The sequence below is a fragment of the Danio aesculapii genome, chromosome 2, assembly GCF_903798145.1.
Source record: "Danio aesculapii chromosome 2, fDanAes4.1, whole genome shotgun sequence".
Lineage (NCBI taxonomy): Eukaryota > Metazoa > Chordata > Actinopteri > Cypriniformes > Danionidae > Danio > Danio aesculapii.
The window spans coordinates 13,157,516-13,183,012 of NC_079436.1; the positions used below are offsets into that span (position 1 = coordinate 13,157,516).

Consider the following 25,497-nt stretch of genomic DNA (forward strand, 5'->3'; position numbering starts at 1 on the left):
GATGACAAGCTGACAAAACATTGCTGCAGCCATGACACAAGTTTTACTTATGAAGAAAATTAAAAAGCTCTGCAGTGTTTGGGTGTTCTTTGTCTTAGAAATAGGTATATTCCATACAAAGTATGAAGCTGATCGGTCAGTCCTTGTCATTTGACTCGTGGTGTGCTCGCGGCATTCTAAAAAGAGATGTTTTTTTAAATCGTTGTGCCTGGAAAGTGCAAGCGCATCGAGAGGGGTCTGGATGCAGACCTGGCGCAGTGGAATCTGAGCTGCATACAATGCTTTTTAATGGGCTCACCTAACCCCACCCCTAACCCTACCCCTCACAGTGACGTTACTTGCTCCATTTGAGTGCATTGTGTCTGACATTGCGTCGCTGAGTGATGCAATCTCAGCTTGCACCATAAAGGCTGCATCCAGTTCAGATACTATTGAGCGCATCACACTGTTTGCGTGCATCGCTTCCAACATGCGTGTGCAAGCCACGTGCCTCCATTGGAAATAACGAAGAAAAGACACAATATGTGAACGGCCCTTAAGGCCGCCGTCATTTACGATCTCCAGCAGTTGATCTTCTTACACAGACATCCTGGATTTACCTGATTTGTTGACACATGGATTGCAGTTCCATTTCTTGGCATGTGTCCTTCACTGTGCCGTTTCCTCTTCGCAAAGAAACTTTCCAAAGATATCTAATTCTTAATCATTTTGCTGCTTGTGGGTTAAATTTTGGTGCATAAGTTACCGAAATGAAGACGAGAGAATTCAGTGATTTTTCAAAATAAAAGATTGTAAAACAGAATAAAACAGAAATAACTACTGATTTCGTGTGTGGTACATTACCAGTCCGCAGCCCGGTGGTTGTGGACCCCTGAAATACATAACCAGTAAACTATACTGATTCATTCTAAGCCAACATTCAACACATTTAAAGTACAGCTAATGAAAATGTACATCAGGCTTCAGTTTTTGTTATTCCTGTTGTAGTTGCAAGGTTGTAATTTGCACCAGCATCTAAACAGTTTATCTAGCTAGAGTAATAACTTTTCTTAGAGTATTTACATCTCAACACCCCTTGGGTAGCTTTGCTTCATTTGAACTCTGTTTACTCTGTGCACACTCTCTCTGTCAATCAGTTTAAAGCTTCTGCACTAAAACAATCAATAGAATAGTCCAACAGTTGTGGTTTTCCGGGGCCAGCCATCCAGTTTGACCAACATCAGAATTTCAGAATGACCAAAACAAAAGTCGGTCTATTTGTTTGTCCATCACACCAATTGTATTATCACACGATCTCTAATAACAAAAAAACACATGACATTTTTGATGCGCATACTTATTCACATAATATGTTTCGTAGATTATAGCTAGAGAAATAACTTTTCTTAGAGTATTTACATCTCAACGCCCCTTGGGTAGCTTTGCTTAATTTGAACTCTGTTTACTCTGTGCACACTCTCTCTGTCAACCAGTTTAAACCTTCTGCACTAAAACAATCAATAGAATAGTCCAACAGTTGTGGTTTTCGGGGGCCAGCCATCCAGTTTATTTGTTTGTCCATCACACCAATTGTATTATCACACGATCTCTAATAACAAAAAAACACATGACATTTTTGATGCGCATACTTATTCACATAATATGTTTCGTAGATTATGCCCATTTTTTTTTTTATCGAATGAAAAGTTTATCCTACTCAGTTGTGCACTTATGTTTTTGTTTACACTTTATTTTAACGTACAAATCACATTAATAACAACATACCATTAACTAAGAATTTTAGCTTAATAAACTACCAATTAAGCTTATTAATTGTTAGTATGTAGGATTGGGTATGTGAAATAAGATCACATGTTATAAGTGAAACAGTTAATATCTTCAAAATAAATTGGTTATAAGTAGTCCCACATGGAATCTGCGTGCAAAGAAATCCGCAGATTTCCACAGAATTTTAACCCATCCACGAGTTTATTTATGTACTTGTGTAAATGTGTATGTTATAGTTATTCAGTTTTTACAGTCATTTCAGTAATATTATTGACTACTAAGAAAATTTTCATTTGATTTATTTACAATTATATGTCTTGTAGTAGATTTATTGTATCAGAGACTTGCTTTGTTTACCAAATAAATGGATCTAATTGGATTTGCATTGTAAACAGTAAGTAAAAGTTATTATATTTTTCATTTTTTGTATTACGTTTTTAGTTATGATACTCCCAAAATCATTCCACATAAATCTAAAAAAAAATGTCAGCAGATGCTGTCTGGCCCTAGTTATAAGCCAGTAGTAATTGATGTGAATTTTTACTTAAACTAACCACTTTTTCCATGAGGATTTTCAAAATGTATGCACATCTTGGCGTTTCCATTAAGCATTATTTAGAACAATAGACAGTAATGACTCAAATATCATACGATTTCTTTTTTCAGTCAGGTATTTGTGATTTTGATGGTCCTAAGATCGAACTCTAATGATTTCACACCAAATGGCAAATGAGCAAGGCTGATTTATGTGCCACTGTTTGTGCTACAGTATAAATGATTCACCATAGACGTTTATAGTATGTGTCAGCCTATAAAGCAGATATCTGTGTATACAGTTTCCACACACTCAGCCAGTCAAACTCTAAACGATAGGACATAAGTCCCTCCCAAGTCCCATCCGCGCGTGATGTGGGTGTGAGAGTGTTGGCGTGTTTGGCCAAAAGGTTATAATAGTAAGAAAATATGAAAGCCCTGCGGTGTCAAACGCTCACACACTGACTGACCACCGCCTGCATCACAGCACAATCTACTTACACAGACAGAGACTGAGCAGAGCCGCCGGATGCTAGCATTGCTCTTTAAACTCCCTAAGGATGATGTATTCTTTCATTACCTCAAATTAGACCGGGAGCCCTAAGTTCACAGCGGCTCTCGGATACCTGTGGTGGACAGACGGATAGCTTTAACGAGATGCTGTGTTGATGCTGTCATCTTATCCTCTCCCATAAGTACAGCAGCATATAGATCGCTGCTGATTCATAACCTTCCCCTGCGCTTAATGCTCCCACATGGATTAGGAGATGGACGCAAAGATTTTCAGAGTCCAAACACGGAGATCAATACCTTCCACTGCTTATATGTCAGCATGCGAGAGACTTGTACAGCTTTCTGAAATTTGCAAATAATTTGCTGAATGAAATTACAATTGATTATGCGAGAAGACTTTATTCGTGACTAACGTGTTTTCTTTACTTAAACAATGCCATCTGATTTAATACAGCATAAACCCTTGTTGGTTTTTGCAGGTGCAGTGATGAATGATGCAAAAACTGGCCTTGTCAGACACGACACCGTTGTCGCACACGAGATTCATAACGTTAAGAAGACAAAAGAAAACAATAGAGGTGGGAGAAACAAACAATAGTCCTGTCTGACAAATAAAGACCCAGAGAAGACAAAAAAATCAGTTGTCAGTTTATTGGTGACTTTAAGATTTTACTCTATGGCATGCAATAATTATAAATGACCATGCATACATATTGTTCATCTAATTTTTTCATCTTTTCATTTGAATTGCTCAGACAGAGAAATGTTTTTGTAAGGTTTAGTTAAAAATACTTGTTTTGTTTAGTTAAAACATGAAATATTCATCCCAGTTGTAAGAGCAACAAATAATAACTTTGGAATTCATTTGGAAAAGTGGCAGAAGGTAGACTTTTCTGATGAATGATCTGTTGAACTGCAGACCAGAACAGAAGATCTATTGGAACCCGCTTGGACCCAAGATTCTCATAGAAATCAGTCAAGTTTGGTGAAGGAAAAATCATGGTTTGGGGTTACATTCAGTATTGGGGCATGCGAGAGATCTGCAGTGTGGATGGTAACATCAACAGCCTGAGGTATCAAGATATTTTTGTTGCCCATTACATTACAAACCCCAGGAGAGGGCAAATTCTTTAGCAGGATAGCGTCCTTCTCATTCATCAGCCTTCACATCAAAGTTCCTGAAAGCAAAGAAGGTCAAGGTGCTCCAGGATTGGCCAGCCCAGTCACCAATCATGAACATTGTTGAGCATGTCTGAGGTAAGATGATAGAGGAGGCTTTGTAGATGAATCCAATAAATCTTGATGAACTGGGAGTCCTGCAATTATTATTATTATTATTATTATTATTATTAATAATAATAATATTAATTATTATTATAATAGCAAATTACATTAAGATCTGCACACATTTCATTTTATGTGATTTTCTTCTATAATCACACATTCTCTGTTGAGCTTATAGCCAATCATGTGCATTTAGATTATTAACCACCGCAAACATTAGTTTTAAAAAAGTAAAAGTATATTTTTGCAAACTGATTGATTTATTTGGGAATCAGTTGGCAACACTGGAGCTATATTGTTCGTTTGTGTAGCAGGTGTTGTGCCTAATTTGGACCTCTTGTCAAATGAATACCCCCCTCATTGTGACTGTTTGCTGATTGCCTAGGGAATTTCAAATGGGTGTCTACAGGGAGCCAGAAATCTTATAAATAACCTGTTTAATCTATATAGTTAAGAACTCATTTTTTTAAGATTTAAAACAGCAACAATATATACAGAAATAGACTATATATTTGTATTGATGTAAAATATGTAAATACATGTTTAAATAAATGATCTTATACAGAAATATATTTAGATAATCAATGTAGTGAGATAGAACTTAATTTTCATTTTATTAAATATTTAATTAAAATGAAATATTAAGAAATTATTTTGTTTTATTGAGATAAAAACAAATTTGTAATAAAATACATTTAGAACAATTAAAAAATAATAAATAACAAACACTAATTAAATTCAAATAAACAGCGCTGATTGAAATAAATATATGTGTAAATAATTAGAGAATAGAACAAAACTGGATGAACCTCACAACTTAATAGAATACTTTCTAAACAACAATAATGTTTTGGAGTTTTTTCACAGTATGTATTAATTGTGTTCATTGCATCTGTAAGATTGAAAGCCTGATATCAATCTTTTGTGGGATAATAATATAGTGGGGAGACAAAATTTGCCACCTCACCTGACTATTAAGTCAAATTTGTCCAATATTAATCATTTCCCCTCTAATAATGCAGTACTTTCTTTTGAGTTATATATATATGAAGAGTTAAGATGCAAAAACCTCTAAATGCCATCTGAAATTTTCTCCTAAATTGAGTGTTTTTTCAGCCTCATAAAGTATTTAACTTTAAAGGCAATGAAAAGAATCCATCACTATCCATCACTGTAAAAGTAAAATTTTTGAGCCTACATACAGCAGTCAGAGAAAAAAATGCTAATTTTAGAAGAAAATACCAAATGGCATTTCAAGGTTTTTGCATCTGAACTCTTCATATACAGTTGAAGTCAGTATTATTACCCACCCAGCCCCCCCAACAATACCCCCCTCCCCCTTTGAAGTTTTTTTTTCTTTTTTAAATATTTCCCAAATGATGTCTAACGAAGCAAAGAAACTTTCACAGTAGGTCTGATAATATATTTTCTTTTTCTGGAGAAAGTCCTATTTGTTTTATTTTGGCTAGAATAAAAGCATTTTTTAAAAAAACATTTTAAGGTCAAAATTATTAGCCCCTTTAAGCTATATATTTTTTCGATACTCTACAGAACAAACCATCATTATACAATAACTTGCCTAATTACTCTAACCTGCCTAGTTAACCCAATTAGTTAAACCTTTAAATGTATAGAATTATCTTGAAAAATATCTAGTATAATATTATTTACTGTCATCATGGCAAAGATAAAATATATCCGTTATTATAAATGAGGTTTAAAAAATATTATGTTTAGAAATGTGTTGAAAAAATCTCGGCGTTAAACAGAAATTGGGGAAAAAATCAATAGGGGGGCTAATAATTCAGGGGGGCTAATTATTCTGACTTCAATTGTATATGTATTATTCAATACACATTTCAGTAATTTATCTTATTGACATTTTATTGTTAACAGTTTAATACATTCTGATTGATTTAGGTAATGGTTACATGTAATTATTTAACATAAAATGTATCACTGGAAATTAATACAATGATGCAAATGCTAATGGAAAAGACCCTGTTTCGAAGTTCGAGACACTGCTGCTTTGTAGTTTTTGCAGTGGATATGAATATTCTTCTCTCCTTAATGGCATAAGACTGGTTTTATGTAGCCGAATCTATAAAGAAACCTATGGTGAATCTCCAGAGAATAATCTTTATTTGGCTAATTCATCATTTCGGTTGAAAGCTCAGTTATTGAGCTAATCACTCACAAAAAACAAATATGCAATCAGGACACATAACTTATACTATTATTGTCCACACACACACACACGCACGCACACACACACACGCACACGCACGCACGCACACACACACACACACACACACACACACACAAATCACAGACAAAGATATTACATGATGATGCACTTAAATATGCAAAACATGTGCCACTACTGCAATTCCTCCTTGAACCGAACTTGTTACAATAATAAACCACACACCTGCGTTTACAGAGTGCTAAATCGGGATGGCTCCAAGTGACGTCACTCCTCATCGCTGACATCACACTCTGGGAAGTGGAGCTGAGGATTTCTATAAAAGCACTGCCACCTATGAGTCCTACGAGTCCAACCAAGGCCAATGGAGCGAACTTAAGAAGTAAACCAGAGACTCAGCCTCAAAAATTTCGTCCACCGCTCTCTGCCCAAATGGAAAAACGAAGTGTAGACTTTGCGGAGCCACTTGTCAACCTATCTGACATGAACGACTCACTGCTGAATGTGTCCGAAGTTTTTGTCAATTTCTCCAACAGTTCCTCTCGTGCTTTAAGTCTGGACTTTCGCTCTCTCGTCACTTCGGCCACTATGTTTGGCGTCGGAGTTCTCGGAAACCTCGTGGCCATCGTGGTGCTTTGCATCTCCAAGAAGGAGCAGAAGGAGACCACCTTCTACACTCTGGTGTGCGGGATGGCCATCACAGACCTGCTGGGCACCTGCTTCACCAGTCCGGTGGTCATCGCCACTTATATCGCGGGCAGGTGGCCGGGCGGTGCGCTCCTGTGCCATTTCTTCTCCTTCTCCATGCTGTTCTTCGGGTCTGCTGGGATGTCTATACTGTGCGCAATGTCCGTGGAGAGATATTTAGCCATAAACCACGCGTACTTTTACTCTCAACACGTGGACCGGGCTATGGCTCGGTTCGCGCTGATGGCGACCTATCTGGCCAATATTGTGCTGTGCATCATGCCCAGTTTTGGATTCGGAAAGCACAAGAGACACTTTCCGGGAACTTGGTGCTTCTTGGACTGGCGTGCCATGGACTCGGTCAGCGCCTCGTACACGTTTCTGTACGGAGGTTTCATGCTGCTGTTGATCGCCGTTACAGTCCTGTGCAATTTCGCTGTGTGTCGTTCACTCGTCGGGATGAGTAAAATGAGTCGCATGGTGAGAGCAGAGGTACCCGGACATGCAGGGTCCAGGCGCGGATTCAGGTTAACATCTGCAGCGGAGATCCAGATGTTCTGGCTGTTGATATTAATGACTATTGTATTCCTGATATGCTCCATCCCTTTAGTGGTGAGTGTTCTGCATGTTCTTCGTTATGATTGAGCTATAGTTTAGATTAATAATCCCATAGTCATGCTGGGTTATACATTCGGCTTAGTTCCTTTATTCATCAGAGGTCGCCACAGCAAGATGAACCGCCAATTTAATCCAGCGTATGTTTTACACAGCGGATGCCCTTCTAGCTGCAACCCATACACTCTCATTCTCACAAATAGGGCTTTGGACTGTGGAGGAAACCGGAGCACCAGCCGGGAATCGAACCAGCAACCTTCTCGCTGTGAGGCAACAGTGCTAACCACTGAGCCACTGTGTCACCGTTTATATTTAAAAGTTAATCTAAAAGGACAAAGCAAATGTGGGTTTCTTTTTTTTAATTTAAGTTTTATTGCAGAGACACAACTCACAACATCTGTTAGAAGTGTGATTTTTTTTTCATCATCTTCAATTTAAATTTAAATTATAATGAACAAACACAAAGTTCCTCCTGACAGAAACAGATCAATACATCAATGTAGCTTTCAAATGAAAGGGAATTGTATGATACAAAATATTACTATGTTTTTTAAAAAACTATTAAATACTGTTGGTCAGCTATGTTAAATAATTTATTCATTTTCTTTGAATATGTGTCATTCTTTCAAATACCCGACTCTCTTTAAAAAATCTCTAAAACGTACACTAGTCATGCTTCTCTTAATCTATATTACCTAATTTTATCTGAACACGCTTTTCAGTCCAACATAATCTCACGACAGTTCCTAACCTTTTGATTTAGTGGCTAATTTGTATTAAATTGTACAGGCCCATTTGTACATTTTAGTGTGATTTACTCATCCCCCAATGAGAAGTAGGTTTAGGGGTGGGGTTTACCTCCTTTTGAAAATCTTAATTCAAATTAAATCATGTAAATTTGTACAAATTAGCCACTTATCTGACAGTATGTAGAATAGTTACATTTCTTTGTCAGAGTGGGCTGATTACGATAGGGCTGTGTGATTTAATCAAGGTGAATTTCATGTGCATTTTGTCAGTAAAGCCGCTTCTAGTAAACACATGCATATAAAATGGAGCTTAAGCTGGGTCATAAACAGTTGTTTATGACCGTGATAATTCTTTTCCGAATCAACCTCAACATCAGTTTAGTTTAATAGCCTGTCTGGAAATCAATTACTGCCTTCATTAGTGTGGTCATTATTAGTTGAGTATTGGAATTGGTGGAATCCTAGACCTCAAACAAACACAATTTCTGACAGATTCTCTACATTTATTGTATTCAATATGTGATTTCAAAACAAAATATGTCATTTGCTGGACGTGAAAGCAAATGTTTTTATTTGTTGTGATCGACCAAACTTGTCTAAAAATGAATATGTAGCCTACATGTCTTAAAACATCCCAACAGACACACAACATCCTGACGTTGATGTTTAGTTCTATTTTGGTTGCGAACTCAAGTGACCAAAATTTAACGTCAATTTGTTGTCTAATACTGATGTCAGCTGAAATCTAATACCGACGTCATCTGGCATTAATATTTGGTTGGTTTTAGGCTGTGGCATTAACTAACTATAATCCAACATCATTTTAACGTCATGACATGACATACATACAACGTCAAAATCTAACCAATAGACATTCATCTGTGTTCGGTTTTATGTTGTCTAATTAATATTTGGTTGATTTTATGTTGTGTAATTATCAAACTAAAATTCATCGTCACTTTAATGTCATAATGTGATGTTAATACAATGCCAAAAGCTAACATTAGCTGTTGATCTTTGGTTAATTTTATGTTGTATTATGAACTAACTAAAATTCATCTTGACATTGAAGTCTGACCTCAAACTGATGTTGGATTCTGATGTCAACCCAATTTTCATATACAACCAAAATTTAAAGTTAGTCTGACGTTGGAGTCCAATGTAGATTTTACCTGTGTGTGTCGTCCGGTGCCTGCTGGGATGGCATGTTTTTTAAAACTTTAACCACTTATCATTTCAGTGCTCTAAATGGTTTTTCTTATGTGAAATTAAGAAGAAATTTAGTTTGCAGAATAAAACAAACATTACATTTGTCAAAACAGAAATCAAGTGGTCTATTTTGCATAACTTCATCGTCCATTTTCAAAGCTGTTTCACCTTTTCTTGAATCACTGAGCTGTGTTTTTAATCAGTGTTTATATCTGTACTATTTTAGATCTGTCAGATTTATCTCTGCCACTGTAACAGCTTTTGCTGTGACGTGAAAATGAATGAGAGTGTCACTTCACAGCATAAGCTCTTCACATTGCATTCTATTTTTCACCTTTTTTATTTTGACAGTACCGAGTCTCCCCAACTCACACGTCTCTGTTGAGCTTATTAATGCAGTATAGCCACACTGTAAAAAATTATATGAACAATTAGTCCTGACTGCATATGTTTTTAGATCATTGTAACTAAGTTAATCATGTTCTAACTTATTTTCTAAGTTAACCAAGCTGTTTTAAGTCAGTGTAATATAATAATAAGTTCAATGAACTCATAGGGCTCTATTTTATTGACCTAGGTGCAAAGTCTGAAGCACAGGGTGCAAAAGCATTAAGGTTGTGTCCGAATGCACTTTTGCTATTTTAAGGACGGAAAAACACGCTCTGCGCCACGGTGCATGATCTAATAGGGTTGAGCTTATTCTCTTAATGAGTTATGGGTGTGTTTTGAGAATAAACCAATCAGAGTTGCGTCACGCCATGGTGCATTTGCTATTTACATGGCGGACTTTGTAAGGGGAAAAACTGAACACTTCACTAGCAAGAAAATAGTTTAACAGAGCATCTGCAGCGCGATAATAAAGAATGAGCCTCCTCCAATTGGCCTTTACTTTTACGTTCACCTTCTCTCTTTCGTGGATAAGGAAACGTGTTGTACGCACAGACATCCATTAGCCTACATAATTAATGTCATTTGTTAAGCGCAAAGATTTGTTACAAAACTATTCCTAAATTCAGCTCTAATTTCCAGCAAATGAATAAACGAACAATAATAACGAAATAACCATGCTATAGCTCATATGGTTCAAAACAGGTGGCCAAATCTAAGCTTGTTTTTATTAAAACAAATATAAATATGCATTTAATAAATAATACTAATAATAATAATAATATACAAAAGCAAATTGTCATGAATAAACTAAAAAAGCCCCCCAAGATGAAGAAGGCATTAAGGCAGTGGTTTTTATATTTATGTAGAAAATAATCATTTAAAAAATATTTTTAATCCTTTAATTCTTTTTCATTCGTAAAGATATTTACGTATTGCTGTACATCCTGTTTGTTTTAAGCAATGTGTAAGTGTTTAAGGTGCACAACTAATGTACTCTGCGTTGGACTTTAGACTTGCTTTCAGCTGGTCTATTGCAAAGTCTATTTTAGATCCGCAAAATAGCAACGTGCCAACAATACGCCATAACACACCTCTTTTCTAGTCAGGAACTCCCATGAGTCCACAAAGTGGCGCAAATAGATTTGCTATTTAAACAACGTGGCGGAAAACGTGAAAAAAAGGTTGCGTTGATCTGAAAATAGCAACACATCTGGGAAACACGTCTTGCGCCTTATTGCATGGGTGTATGATAGGGCCAATAAGGTTAATTTGATTCAGCTTGAAAATTTAAGGCAACCAGGATTTTTTACAGTGCAGTTAGGGGTGTTTAGATTAGTCACTGTAGAGTTTGCATAGCACTAACCGACCGTAAATCTTTATTGATTTCAAAGTGTCGTGACCTTTTTGTGACCTTTGAACGATATTTCTGTTTAATTCACAGGTGCGCATCTTCGTCAACCAGCTGTACGATCCTGCTTATATTTCCTCAGGCAAAAGTCCAGACTATCGCAGTGATCTCCTGGCTATACGATTCGCCTCCTTCAACCCCATCCTGGATCCATGGGTTTATATTCTGTGCAGGAAAAATTTGTTAACAAAAGGCAGTGCAAGACTAAAGCGTACCATCAGACACAGGAAAGGAGATCACAGTCGTGTTTTGGGTTGGACGGATGGTCAACACTCACCTCCATCGTTGGTACAAAGCAACTGCACAAGTTATGCGTCACTACGCACGGCCATCTGTAGAAATGACGTGGGTAAACAGACCTGCATGAACACTAAATCTTATGTGGACTTAACCCTTCGTCAGGCGTGGGACTTTGATACAGCTCTCGCTCAATTTCATCCTTTCAGCGTCGAGCAAAACACTGTGATGGGTTTTGATGAAGATGAAGCAACATCAAGTCCCAAAGTCATCGTCAAGACTGTTATGGCATTGCCAGCCACACAAATATTAGAGAATAAAGCTGAAATAGTGACCTGCACTTTCAGTACACCTAGTTCTTGCCTATCAGAAAAGTGCATGAGACAATGACCTGGATGTCAATTTAGATTCATTATGTGAAGCACTGTGAGAAAAAAAGAGACTTTTCTCATTTCTGCTTTAGTTTACATTCACAAATAATTCTGTGAATTTACTTAATTTTGAACTGGAATGATCCGATTTTAGGATTAAACCATAAAAGGAGGCACTTGTAATGTCTATGTTTTGACATGAATGTGTTTGATGTGTGGTAAAGGATTTGATGCTTTTTCTTCACTGCTGTGCCATGTTGCATGCTGGGTTTTACTTGTAAAACTGTGAATAATTTATTAAAGGTGCACTTTATTTTTATCACATCCAAGAGTACAACTGACCTATAAATGTTTACTTCAGCAATCCTAAAATCCTTGAATTCTTAAAAAAAGAAATGCAGCTGGAAAATGTATTTATAGTCAGGTCAAGGGCGTAGAATTGGCATGGACGGACGGGACATGTCCCCACCAACATCCACCAATTACTGAAATGTCCCTACCAATAATTTAATCGACTTCAAAATGAAATAATGCTTCATAAACCATTAGCAACCTACTTGTGCATAAAGTCAAGTTTGCTATGAGTTCACCATAATACTATTAACCAAGACTGAATTGAGTCAAAATTCGGTTTCTATTTTGGTCTCCATGATTATGAAAAACAATAATCAGGATAAAACAGTTAAATTGTGTCACGCACCTCTCTAAATATCTCTACATTCATTCCTCCTCAAAGCCAGACTGCAATAAAAACATGTAAATTATCTGAATTTTGCAGCATGGGACGGGATTGTTATTTGTATTATTAAGTGTTTATTTTATATTATTAAGTACTTTATTCGTGGTTTTAAAAGCACAAAACTCTTGGCAAGAGCTAATCTATGGCCCTTGCTTTCAGTTACAATAACAAAAATGAATTTCATGTAACAGAATTTCACCCTCAAATGATCTACATGTACATATAAGCCATGCATCTTTTGAAGATTTAGTTACTTTATAAATATTTGTTAATATTAAAATTACTTTGATTTATCTGAGTATGACTAAATTAAAGCACAATAAATTATACCATATATAAATTATTATACAATATTTATTTTTATATATTATCCTAAATTACTCATGCATGTATTTATATTAATGTTTTGATAGTTAAAGCCATCAACCTATTGTATGTATAGAGTTGAAGTCAGCATTATTAGCCATCCAGATTAATTAGCCACCCTGTATATTTTTCCCCTGTATGTAATTTCTGTTTTACGAAGAAAAAAATTTTTCAACACATTTCTAAACATAGTTTCAGTAACTCATTTCTAATAGCTGATTTATTTTATCTTTGTCATGATGACAGTAAATAAAATTTTACTAGATATTTTTCATTTACTAGTATTCAGCTTAGTGACATTTGAAGGCTTAACTAGGTTATTTTGGCAAATTAGGGTAATTATGCAAGTCATTGTATAACAGTGGTTTGTTCTATAGACAATCAAAAAAATATATATATATTTTTAAGGTGCTAATAATATTAATCTTAATATTCATTCATTCATTTTCTTTTTCGGCTTAGTCCCTTTATTAATCTGGGGTCGCCACAATAGAATGAACCGCCAACTTATCCAGCATGTTTACACAGCGGATGCCTAATGTTAATATTATTAATATTAAATACCTTAAAATGTTTTTTTTATTATTATTAAAAACTGTATTATTTATGGATGTATTATTTGAATTGTAATTGGATTTTGATTGTAAACCTTACATAACATATATATATATATATATATATATATATATATATATTGTTTTATGTGTTAGATTTTCAGACCCTACACTCTCAAATTGATGATTCCACATAAATCTGAAGACTTTTATTTAAACAAAATTATGCATAGAATTTTTTTTTATAAAAAGGGCAACAGATTCTGTCTGGCCCTGGCATAGGCTATTATTTTTACTATAATTTTTCGGTCATTTATTTATTCTCCTTCGGCTTAGTTCCTGATTATCAGGGGTTGCCACAGTGGAATGAACCGGCAACTATTCCGGCACATGTTTTACGCAGCGGATGCCCTTCCAACCGTGACCCAGCACTTTGAAACTCCCATGCTCTCATTCACACACACTCAAACACAACGGGCAATTTAGTTAATCCAATTTACCTATACCACATGTCTTTGGACTGTGGGGGAAACTGGAGCACCCAGAGGAAACCCACATGATCACGAGGAGAACGTGCAAACTCCACACAGAAATGCCAAATGGTCCAGCCTGGACTCAAACCAGAAACCTTCTTGTTGTGAGACGACGGTGCTAACCACTGAGCCACCGTGCCACCCTTACTATTATTATTTAAAGCATATTACCAATTGTTTTTATTTGTTTTCATTAACTAAACCAAGAATATAAAGTATGTTAAGAAGCATAAGAGTATTTGCATACACCTTTTCAGATGTCACCCAGTGTCCTGGGTTTCTTCTTCCTCCAAGCAGAAATGAATACCTTTGGTCAGGATTTATTATGTACTGTTTTTCGATTTACAGTTAATTGAAAATACTGTATATTATTGGCACCTATAGGATAATTTCCCACAATGTAGCTTTAAAATACAGTAACATACTGGTTAATACAGTTCAAATTACAGTTAAATACTGTGTAATTTACAATGAAATACAAAGCCCTTGCTTTGTTCAAAGGACGCTACCTACTGTAAACAGAGTGGCGGCCTCATATCACGCCAACATGCACATTAAATATTTAAATCCATTAGCATGCAGCAGTTTTTCCTTTAAAATCAGTACATTTTGTCAGGAAGCTGGGGAAAAACTCAATGTGGGTGTTAAAAAGCTGAGGCAGAGCTATCCATAAAGATCACACTGTATTTACTTCATATAGCACACTCTTCTGTTATACTCTAATACTCTATACTGTAATACGTTCCAACCTTGTCTTTACATTTTACATAAGTGGTAAATTATAATTACATCTGAAAATTATTTAGATAACCAAAGAGATTCATTTGAATATTAGTGTCACAGATTATAGAAACTGGCAGTTGCACGACTTAAATGATTTATAGGTTTGCATACACCTTACAAAATATGCAAAATGTTAATACTTATAAGTTAAGAAGATCATTAAAAGGATTTATTTAGTATCTGTCACATAATGCTCATAAATTCAATAGTATCTGGATGCAGACTTGGATTTGCAAGCTGAGCCTGCATATTTCAGACTTGCAATATCAGACACAATGCAATCAATGGAGCTTTAGGGGCGTCACTGTGAGAGGTAGAATTAGGTATGGACATTAAAGGCATTGCATGCAGCTCTGCTTGCAACTGCACCAGGTCCATAAATTAGTTATACAAAACGTTTAGGTGAAGTTTCACAAACTAATTTCGAGATGAGCACATGATATGATTGATCGCAGCTAATCTCTCATCTGTAATCATTAATGAGCCAATCAGATCATTCAGAACTCACTATAACCCGACTAGCATTACTCCCTCATCTTCGTTTTTTTGAAGAATCCCCCCATCCACCCCATCTCCTCCTTTCCTCCTTTACCAAGGGGACCTCTCGAGAAATTCCTGATCTCATACCCCTTCACATGCTCATCGACCAGGCGGGAGCCCTGGGCTCAATTATCCACAAGCTCAGGGTCCTCTCCCGAGACAGCATGCCAAACCTGCTATTGTCAAGCAATATCAAAGTGTGAACTATTGAAAAGCACTGTTGCCTCAAAGCAAGAAGGTCGGTGGTTCGAGTCCCAGCTGAGTTTGCATATTCTCCTGGTGTTCGCATGAGTTTCCTTCATGTGCTCCAGTTTGCCCCACAGTCCAAAGACATGCAGTGCAGGTGAATTGAATAGGCTAGATTGGCCGTAGTGTATGACTGTGGCTGTTTTCCATTACTGGGTTGCAGCTGGAAGGGCATCCGCTGTAAAACATATGCTGGATAAGTTGGCTGTTCATTCTGCAGTGGTGACCCCTGATGAACAAAGGGATTAAGCCGAAGGAAATTTACAAATACTAAACAAAATCAAATCCCTACTGAAAAAAAAAAACTGCTTAAACCAGCCTAGGCTGGTTGGCTGGTTTTAGCTGGTTGACCAGCCTGGTTTTAGAGGGGGTTTGGCCACTTTCAGGCTGGTTTCCAGCCATTTCCAGCTTGGTCTTAGCTGGTCAGGCTGGAAAATGACCAGCTAAAACCAGCTTGACCACCTTGCCAGGCTGGAAGCCCAGCCAAAACCAGCTATGTCCAGCTTAAACCAGGCTGGTCAAGCTGGTTTTAGCTGGATTTAGCTGGTCATTTTCCAGCTTGACCAGCTAAGACCAGGCTGGAAATGGCTGGAAACCAGCCTGGAAATGGCAAAAACCCCTCTAAAACCAGGCTGGTCAACCAGCTAAAACCAGCCAACCAGCCTAGGCTGGTTTAAGCTGGATTTTTCAGCAGGGATATAACCCATATATAAATATGGTTTTAACCAAAATGCTACTATTCCTTATTTATATATTCTAAATACAATTTTTTGTTAAACATGGTTAATATAAAATAATTTTTTTGTGCACTGTATTTGTAATAAGTTGTAATCAATTTTCTTAAGGGTGCCCTTACTGTATTTATTCATTATTAGTTTGTAATACACGTAAGCCGTCCACCATTTTGCAACTGTCAAATCAGGTGGAACCCTCAAGAGTATCGTGGGGGAAAAATACAAACTTAAAACTTATTTAGATCGTTTACAGTGATTATGTGCCAGCAATAGCCAACAGGTGGCAGTGTAGGGCTAAATTACTGTGCCACATTGATTCTTTGTGGAATTACAGTGACACTACTGTGTCATTTTGTGCTTTAACGATTTTGGAGGAAAATTATACCTTACCTTACAGATCACACCGATCCCAGGCCTTCATTAACACACAAATGGAGGTCTTGTCTATTGATCTGAGAGCTGTGTGGTAAAACACGTCACAATCACTTTCATTACATGGGAATATGCAAGATTAGCTTTTCCCCCCTCTTCTTCTTCTTTTTCCCCAATTGACTTCAAGATTTATGACAACACGAATGTGAGTAAAGTAAGGCAAAAGGAATAATTTATTTTAGGGATTAAAATATTTAATAATATTCTTGCATTTTGCTTTTACATGCCTCTGATGTAAATTATGTAAGTGTCACTCTGATGCTTGGAGGAGATAGCTGTGTGAACTGCTTCTATGGAACTTTTTTGCGGCTTTTTGAAGCATGATGGTATATTTTTATGACCCTTCATTAACACAAATGGAAGCCTTGCAGTCAATATGTGTATTGATTTTTCTGCTGCTGTCTAGTCAAACATGTTTCTCTTGGCTACTGTATCTGGCAGGATGTGAAATGACTGTCTTGCTGAATGAGACATGAAGAACACTTACTGTTAAATGTCACAGAGGTCACCGAAATGATTGTTTTTCCTTAAAGTTGTTGTTTATATGTAGAGTATTGGCTATTGTTATTTCTGGCTATTACACTGTCAGAAATAAATGTACGGGGCTGTCATTAGGGCAGTACCATTTATAAAGACACATATTTGTATAAAGGGTCCATACTAGCACCTCAAAGATACATTTGGATATTTTATAACTTTGAGGTATCAATGGATTGTTTGGTTACAAATTAGTTCCTCTTGAAAAAGTACTGCCCCATGGACAGCTCCCATACCTTTACTTCTGTGAGTGTACAGTAATAGAAGTAGAAGCTGATTTTAGGAGTTTATTATGTATGCGTTGTTTGTAAAGTCTTATTATGTCATTTAAGTCGTTTTGCTAATCTAAATTCTAAATATGTGATGAATGCCCAGCTGATAATAACTCACAGATATAGTATGTTATAGACCTGGTCTTATTTTATGTGGCTAAAAAAATATTATATTTTTTGGTATCACTTTATTTTGACGGTCCACATTTTGTTGAATTTAAGTTACATTGCATCTACAGTACATGCCAACAAATTTACATTAGATTATAAGTAGACTGTCAGGTTGAGGTTAGGGTTTGTGATAGTCAGTTAAATATGTTTAAGGAGCAGTATCAGCAGATATTATGCAGACAGTCTACTAATACTCAAATGAGAATTAATTGGCATGTAGTTGCAATGGAACTTTTAGTCAACAGAATGTTCAATAGGGACTCTCAAAATAAAGTCTTATTTATTTTTTATCATTATTCTCATTAAGTTTTGAAAACAAAATGTTATTTTTTCCTTTTAAATTTCTTCTTGATTATGTGAACATTTGAGAAACATTCCACACTTAGGAAAATGTACAATGTTCAATTCCCATTTTCCACTTACCATTTAAGAATGTTCTATATTAAGAACAATTTTCAATATGAACATTTAAAAAGCAGCCCATTATATATTTGAAAACACCATGAGAATATTATGTTTGAATGTTTTCACTACACTAAGTTTTTTTTTGTAATAATCCATTCTATAATTTTTTAAAAACATTATGAATGTTCTCATGACATTTATTTTATTTTATTAAAATTTCTCATAAGATTTAATTTTGTTTTAAGAACTTAGTTTCTTGTTTATGTGGGTGTTTAAGGATCATTCCAAATTTGAGAACAATATTCAAACGTTACATTTAATTGTTCTCTCGATGTTATAATTTTTTTATTTTATATTTTCTCACGGACTTGCAAATTTCAGAGGAATGTTACAGTTTATAATTTTGGAAAACGTAAGCGAATATAGGAATTTTATTTATTTATTTAATAAATATTAGAGGACTGTTTTTTCTCAGGTATGTGAATGTTAGAGTACAGTATTCGTTTTATTATTTTAAATATAGTATGGGAGTTCTAAACTTTTGAATCAACCACATAATTTTTTTTTCTGATTGTTTTTAAACTTTTTTTTTATGCACTGAGAACATTTCTTCTGAACATTAGACCTACACAATAAAATTATAAGTAGGGGGAAGTGGGGACGGTTGCAACAAGACTTATTCCTCCATTCAGGAATGAGCTAGAGTGATGATATTCAATTATAAGATATTTTCTCAGTTAGGCACTTCTTCAATTTGAAAGAAATCAGCCATATGTGACCATTCCTTCAGTGTACAACTCGATTTTTAGATTAAAAAAAACATTTTTTAATGTTTAGAAAAATTCTCATGCTGTCTAATCTGTTTTTGTGAAACATTATTCATTCAATTTAAATCAGTATATCCATCAAGCATTAAAGCTATTGTATCTCCCTAGCATAGACAGTTTAATTAGGGTTGACAGAGTTGCAACATGCTGTTGCATCTGTCCCCAATGACAACATTCGTTCAAAAGCTTGCCATAATAACAATGTACAATTTTATTTTTAGCAGTTTCAATGTAATTTAATTTGGAAAAAAGTTCTAAGAAGTAGTTTAGTAAAGGTTTAGTCTAGATTTTAAGTCAAAAATATATTTTGTCTGATAATTGGCCGTTGATTGTTCTTTTAATAGTCTGTATTTATATGGCCACTTTAACATATTTACCAGTTTTACCAACTTACATTTAGTCTGTTTACACAAAAATAAATAAATAAAAAATAAAATCCAACCTGATGTTTTAGAATTCTTTATTATTATTACATTCTAATGCAACTGTCCCTTCAGGTTGTTGCAACCGTCCCCCTGCTCGGGGTCAGTTGCAAAGTTTGACTTTGTCTGTTCAAGTTTAAATTCTGCATATTTTTTCACATGTACACATAGTATAGCAATGTGGGTTTCAATAGATGTGGGTATATTATATAAACATTTTGGGTTTCCAAAAAACTGAAGGAAATGCAAAAGGTGTTGCAACTGTCCCCACTCCCCCCTACCTACTGTACATATCGCAGTTGACTAATATGTCGTGTCTTATATTGACCAGCAGATGTCAGCACAGTTTTTAAAAAGCACGCTTCGAGTAAAGGATTAAAAACATATTTCATCTTCTAAACGTCTAGAAAAACAACTCAAGATAGGCTACTAGCTGTTACCTACAACATATCTGTAGAATCTTAGCTCCTGTCACGAATATTCTTTCTTTCTTAATGCTGTCCATCCTCAAAATTGCTAAAAACAGCACCTAAAACTTAACGTGACAAAAACAAAGAAATACCAGCATCAACGTGTACACCACACCAATCATCTTCATCAGCGGTGACCGGTGATCGAGTTTCCGAGTCAGTGAGGTAAAGTCGATCAGAACGATTCACAATCACGTCTCAAGTCAACCAATGCTGACTGATTAATTTTTATATATGTACACAGTTGGAATAGGAGCACCAGCGTGAATATGAATATGTCTTTGTGTCATCTTAAAGTTCAATTCCATTATACAGTCATCTTACCTCATTGAGGTAAAGTTGGTTTTATATTCGCACATTAGTTCAGTGACAACTTGTGACATGCTCCCATTTGTTTACCACTTATAATATACGGTCTGAAATCACATGTAAGTGTGCTTGAATCAACATTAGCACATTTTTTTTTATTGTGATCAATGTTGTACTTCGATAGTCATTTGTTGCTAATATGATTTTATGAGAACGAGAATTAGCAAAAAATACTTTTCTGAAATTATATTATTATGGAAAAAGTCTGAATGTGTGGATATAAAACCAACTTTTCCTTGTTTCTTACCTCAGTGACATTAAAGGACATCGCCTAGCCAGATCACACCAGTCCCAGTGTTTCATTATTACACAAATGGAGATCTTGGTCTCAACATGTCTATTTTAAGTGTGGTTGTGAAATCAAACTGGTCTCCGTTCATTTTCATTTGTTTGATAGCAGTTTTTAAATACCATGTAGGTGAGTAATGTTGACAATTAGGCCTAATTATTTATTTAACATGATATAGCCTATGCCTTTTTTCATGTGTGCAGTGCATCCGGAAAAGTATTAATATCACTTCACTTTTTCCACATTTATTTATGTTACTGCCTTATTCCAAAATGGATTAAATTAATTTATTTTCTCAAAATTCTACACACAACACCCCATAATTACAATGTGGAAAAAGATTTCTTGAAATTGTTGCAAATTTAATAAAAATAAAAAACCTGAAAAATCACTTGTACATAAGTATTGATAGCTTTTGCTCAATACTTTGTTGATGCACATTTGGCAGCAATTACAGCCTTAACTATTTTTTTTATATGATGCCACAAGCTTGGAATTTTTGCCCATTCCTGTTTACAGTACCTCTCAAGCTCTATCAGGTTGGATGAGGAGCGATGTCGTACAACCATTTTCAGATTTCTCCAGAGATGTTCAATGGGATTTAGATCTGGGCTCTGGCTGGGCCACTTGAGGACATTCACCGAGTTGTTGTGAAGCCACTCCATTGATATTTTGGCAGTGTGATTTGGGTCATTGTTCTGCTGGAAGATAAACCGTCGCCCAGTCTGAGGTCAAGAGCACTCTGAAGCAGGTTTTCATTCAGGATGTCTCTGTACATTGCTGCATTCATCTTTCCCTCTATCCTGACTAGTCTTCCAGTTTCTGCTGCTGAAAAATCTCCTCACAGCATGATGCTGCCACCACCATGCTTCACTGTGGAGATGGTATTAGCCTGGTGATGAGTGATGCCTGGTTTTCTCCAAACCTAATGCCTGGCATGCACTCTAAAGACTTCAGTTTTAGTCTTATCAGACCGGAGAATTTTTTCTTTTGGTCTGAGAGTCCTTCAGATGCTTTTTGAAAAATTCCAGGCGGGGAGTGGCTTCTGTCTGGCCACTCTACCATACAGGCCTGATTGGTGGATTGCTGCACAGATGGTTGTATTTCTGTAAGGTTCTCCTCTCTCCACAAAAGAACACAGGAGCTCAGACAGAGTGACCATCAGGTTATTGATCACCTCCCTGACTAAGGCCCTTCTCCCCCGATCACTTAGCTTAGATGGCCGGCCAGCTGTAGGAAGCTCTAGGTCCATGTGGTTCCAAACATCTTCCTCTTACGGATGATGGAGGCCACTGTGCTGATTGGAACTTTCAGAGCAGCTGAAATTTTTTTGTAACCTTCCCCAGTCTTGTGCATTGAGACAATCCTGTCTCGGAGGTCTACAGACAATTCCTTTGTCTTCATGTTTGGTTTGCGCTTTGACATGTACTATTACCCTGGGACCTTATATATATATAGACAGGTGCCTTTTCAAATCATGTCCAATCAACTGAATTTACCACAAGTGAACTCCAATTAAGCTGCTGAAACATCTCAAGAATGATCAATGGAAACAGAATGTACCTGAGCTCAATTTAGAGCTTCATGGCAAAGGGTGTGAATACTTCTGTACATGTGATTTTTCAGGTTTTTTATTTTTAATAAATTTGCAACAATTTCAAAAACTATTTTTTCACATTGTCATTATGGAGTATTGTGTGTAGAATTTTGAGGAAATAAATGAATTTAATCCATTTGGGAATAAAGCTGTAACATAAAAAAATGTGGAAAAAGTGAAGCGCTATGAATACTTTCCACATGCACATCTGTAATTTATACAAATGTGTTTCCATTCACCTATTTTTATGCTCATTTTGGAGTATAGCATAATGGAAGCACACATGGAAACACATTTACTTAATGAATTCTAGCATTATAATCATCAGCAGCATTCCAGCACAGGTCACATTGTAAAATTTCTGAAATGTTGTTGTGGTCTAAAATTCCTTAGTACAAAACCACTTTGAGGATGGATTTTGACTCTTACTTCGCTTCACTCCCAAATAGCATCTCACAAAAGCCACATTGCTAGTCTGTTTTTCACACAAGACTCTTAATTATGATGTGTGGATTACTTCTTTGTAACTTCTGTTAACATTTTTGGACCTGACAGTATAATTTGTGACCCCTTTCATGGTCAACATCAAGCTGTCTTCTATGCAAAATATAAAAAAGTTGTATGAATTTATTATGACTTTCATAAATAATTTCATATTATTTCATAATAATTCAGCGGCCCATCATTAAGTATTCCTTATATGAGGCTCAAAGACGAGTTCGTTCTAACCCATTGTGACCACACTGTTGCCGCCATCTGGACCAAGCAGTGCAGCTATCCCTTAACATTTCAGAAGAGGTTCCAATCTCCTGTTAATTAAGTTCACCCACGGTGTGAGAGGTGCAGACTCACCGCACAGATCGAGGCCCCTAAGCCAGTGCCAGGCTGGTCTGCGAGGGGTGCGCTCATTAGCAGCTCGACAACAGATGGAAACGTTCTTTGCACTTTAGCAGATGAGAGGTTCACCTAGGGCCTAATGGTGCTATAATGTACATACATGTCTCCAAGCAGTCTACCTGACTACCTGATGATTGCCATTAGCTGAACTGAGACACGAGGTCAATGGCTGTGGTGCAGATGAACATAACACACAGAGCTATCATTTTCATTAATATGTTTTTTTTTAAACAAAGAATGCATAGTAAAGCAAACTTGCAGAAAGATTTGACATTTTGTGTTTCTTGTTGCACATACTGTCAGTAAAGGATGATAATAATTTGCAATGTTTATATATAAAGAGCTTTATTCCTATACAGAAAATACAAAGTACAAAAATAAAGAGTAACTTTGCCAAAAACAGATGATAAATAAAACGTTAAATACTGAAGCAAAGCAATTTATTGTTATCAGCAATGTTTTTAAATGTCCTCATGGAGCAGCTTTTAATATTGAAACTGAATACAACATCAAGGTTCTTAAGGTCAGCAAATTGGGCAGACAGATGGACTAGTCGAAACACAATCCATCTCCCCCTCATTCTTGGTGTTTTGGAAGAAAACTATTTTAATTTCCTTTTCATAAATTGAATATGAAACTTCCCAGTAAGTGCTCTATGAGTTTTATAACCCTTGGAGAACTCAGAAAAAGCACCCGAAGAATTCCCTTGTCACATGATGACTAAGTTATCCAAAAGGCCTTTCATATTCAATGAAATCATTGGATTAAATAGCTAATTTTTCACCACAATTACTGACCTTTACTCCTATAAAAACCTTGTTGTTATTCACACTAGTTCATCGTGAGATGACAGATTGCAGAGCACAGGCCAAGGTATGAACAATAAATATTATCACAAGACACTTGTGTGGACATAGTAATAAATAAATAATTTAAATGCAAAAATAAATATGATATCTGTTAGGTGTACAGTAAATGATACAGGATGCATAGCATCCATTTGGTAACAATAAGATAAACAATGGCAAATGCATTGTGGTCATCATCTGTGTTGATAAAAGAGAACATTAATGAGCACAATCTGGTAGACATCACATTATGCTATTTTTGTTATTGTTGCTGTAGATGGGGGGAAAACCCTGTAAGGCAGGGGTGTCCAAACTCGGTCCTGGAGGGGCGGCGTCCTGCATATTTTAGTAATCCCAATTAAGCACACCTGATCAAGCTAATCAAGCTCTTTCAGTTGCAGTTTCTCAATTTACATTCTTCAGCGGTCTTGTGTCCTCGTGTTCTAGTGCAACGTCATCATCAACAGCCAAGTTCAGTTCCAAAACTCAAGACCGCAAGAACAGAGGACACGTGAAAGTTCCCGGATGTGTTCTTGGTATCAAGGATGCATCGATGCAGACTTGAGTACCGAACTCGCTTTTGAAGTCCCAGAAGCCATTGCGACTGGAGGTGGGAAGCGCAGCATATTATGTAGATTTATTATTAAGGTTCAGTGATATAACTTATTTACCTTAGGAGTTTCCCTAAATGAAACAGTGAAAGTACACATTCCCTTGTGTACACATTAAGTGTTTATTTGCTTAAATTTGTATCAAATCTGTTTTATTTGTATTGTGCAATGTATATTTGTAAGGTCTTCACGCATAGTATTTATTGTGAAAAGGGTAAAAGCAATAAATCATTGTGTGAATGCTGTAATGTTTAAATAATTTTTCAGTTAAACACGCGTGAAGGTCACGTGACCATCAGGAAGGACGCAGCATCTCATTTCTCACAGGACGCATTCTCTGTCCTCGCGGATCTTCTGAGTTCATTTTTCCTAGGTGACCTAGCAAGACCAGTCTTCACAAAAACGCAAATACGTTCCCTGCATTCTTGGAATAAAGAAACAGCCTAGGTGTACTAGAAACATCCAGGCATGTGTGTTAAAGGAAGTTGAAGCTAAACTCTGAAGGAGTTTTGACACCCCTGCTGTAAGGCCATAACTATGGCAGATTCATCATTTTAGTGAAAACATAATATATGAACAAAGAACTTGTATTTTATGCACCTTTTATGCAGCCTTTAGACCGGCATCAAATTATTTGTAGTTTATCTATTAATATTTGATGTACCAGCATAAATACATTGGGGGGAAAACTACTGGATTTTCAACTGGACTAGACAGTCCCTGTGGTTAAGTATATTTAACAATATTTATTTATATTCACTTTATATTCTCATTTCTATATAAAAACTGGCCTTGTTGAACACTAACCCTTTTAAAACCCTTTACTTTATGATATTAAAAAGGATTAAAAATGTAAGATAGAAAAATAGTTTATATATATCAGTC

The 25,497-nt window shown here is 36.0% G+C and overlaps 1 protein-coding gene across 1 annotated transcript; it reads left to right on the plus strand.

Moving 5' to 3' along the window:
- The first annotated feature begins 6,672 nt into the window (after positions 1–6,672).
- On the plus strand, positions 6,673–12,024 carry ptger4c (prostaglandin E receptor 4 (subtype EP4) c). Its single transcript, XM_056466118.1, has 2 exons — positions 6,673–7,603; positions 11,396–12,024. The coding sequence occupies exons 1-2, from the start codon at positions 6,737–6,739 to the stop codon at positions 11,987–11,989; spliced, it is 1,461 nt and encodes a 486-aa protein (XP_056322093.1). The 5' UTR covers positions 6,673–6,736; the 3' UTR covers positions 11,990–12,024.
- The last annotated feature ends 13,473 nt before the right edge of the window (positions 12,025–25,497 follow it).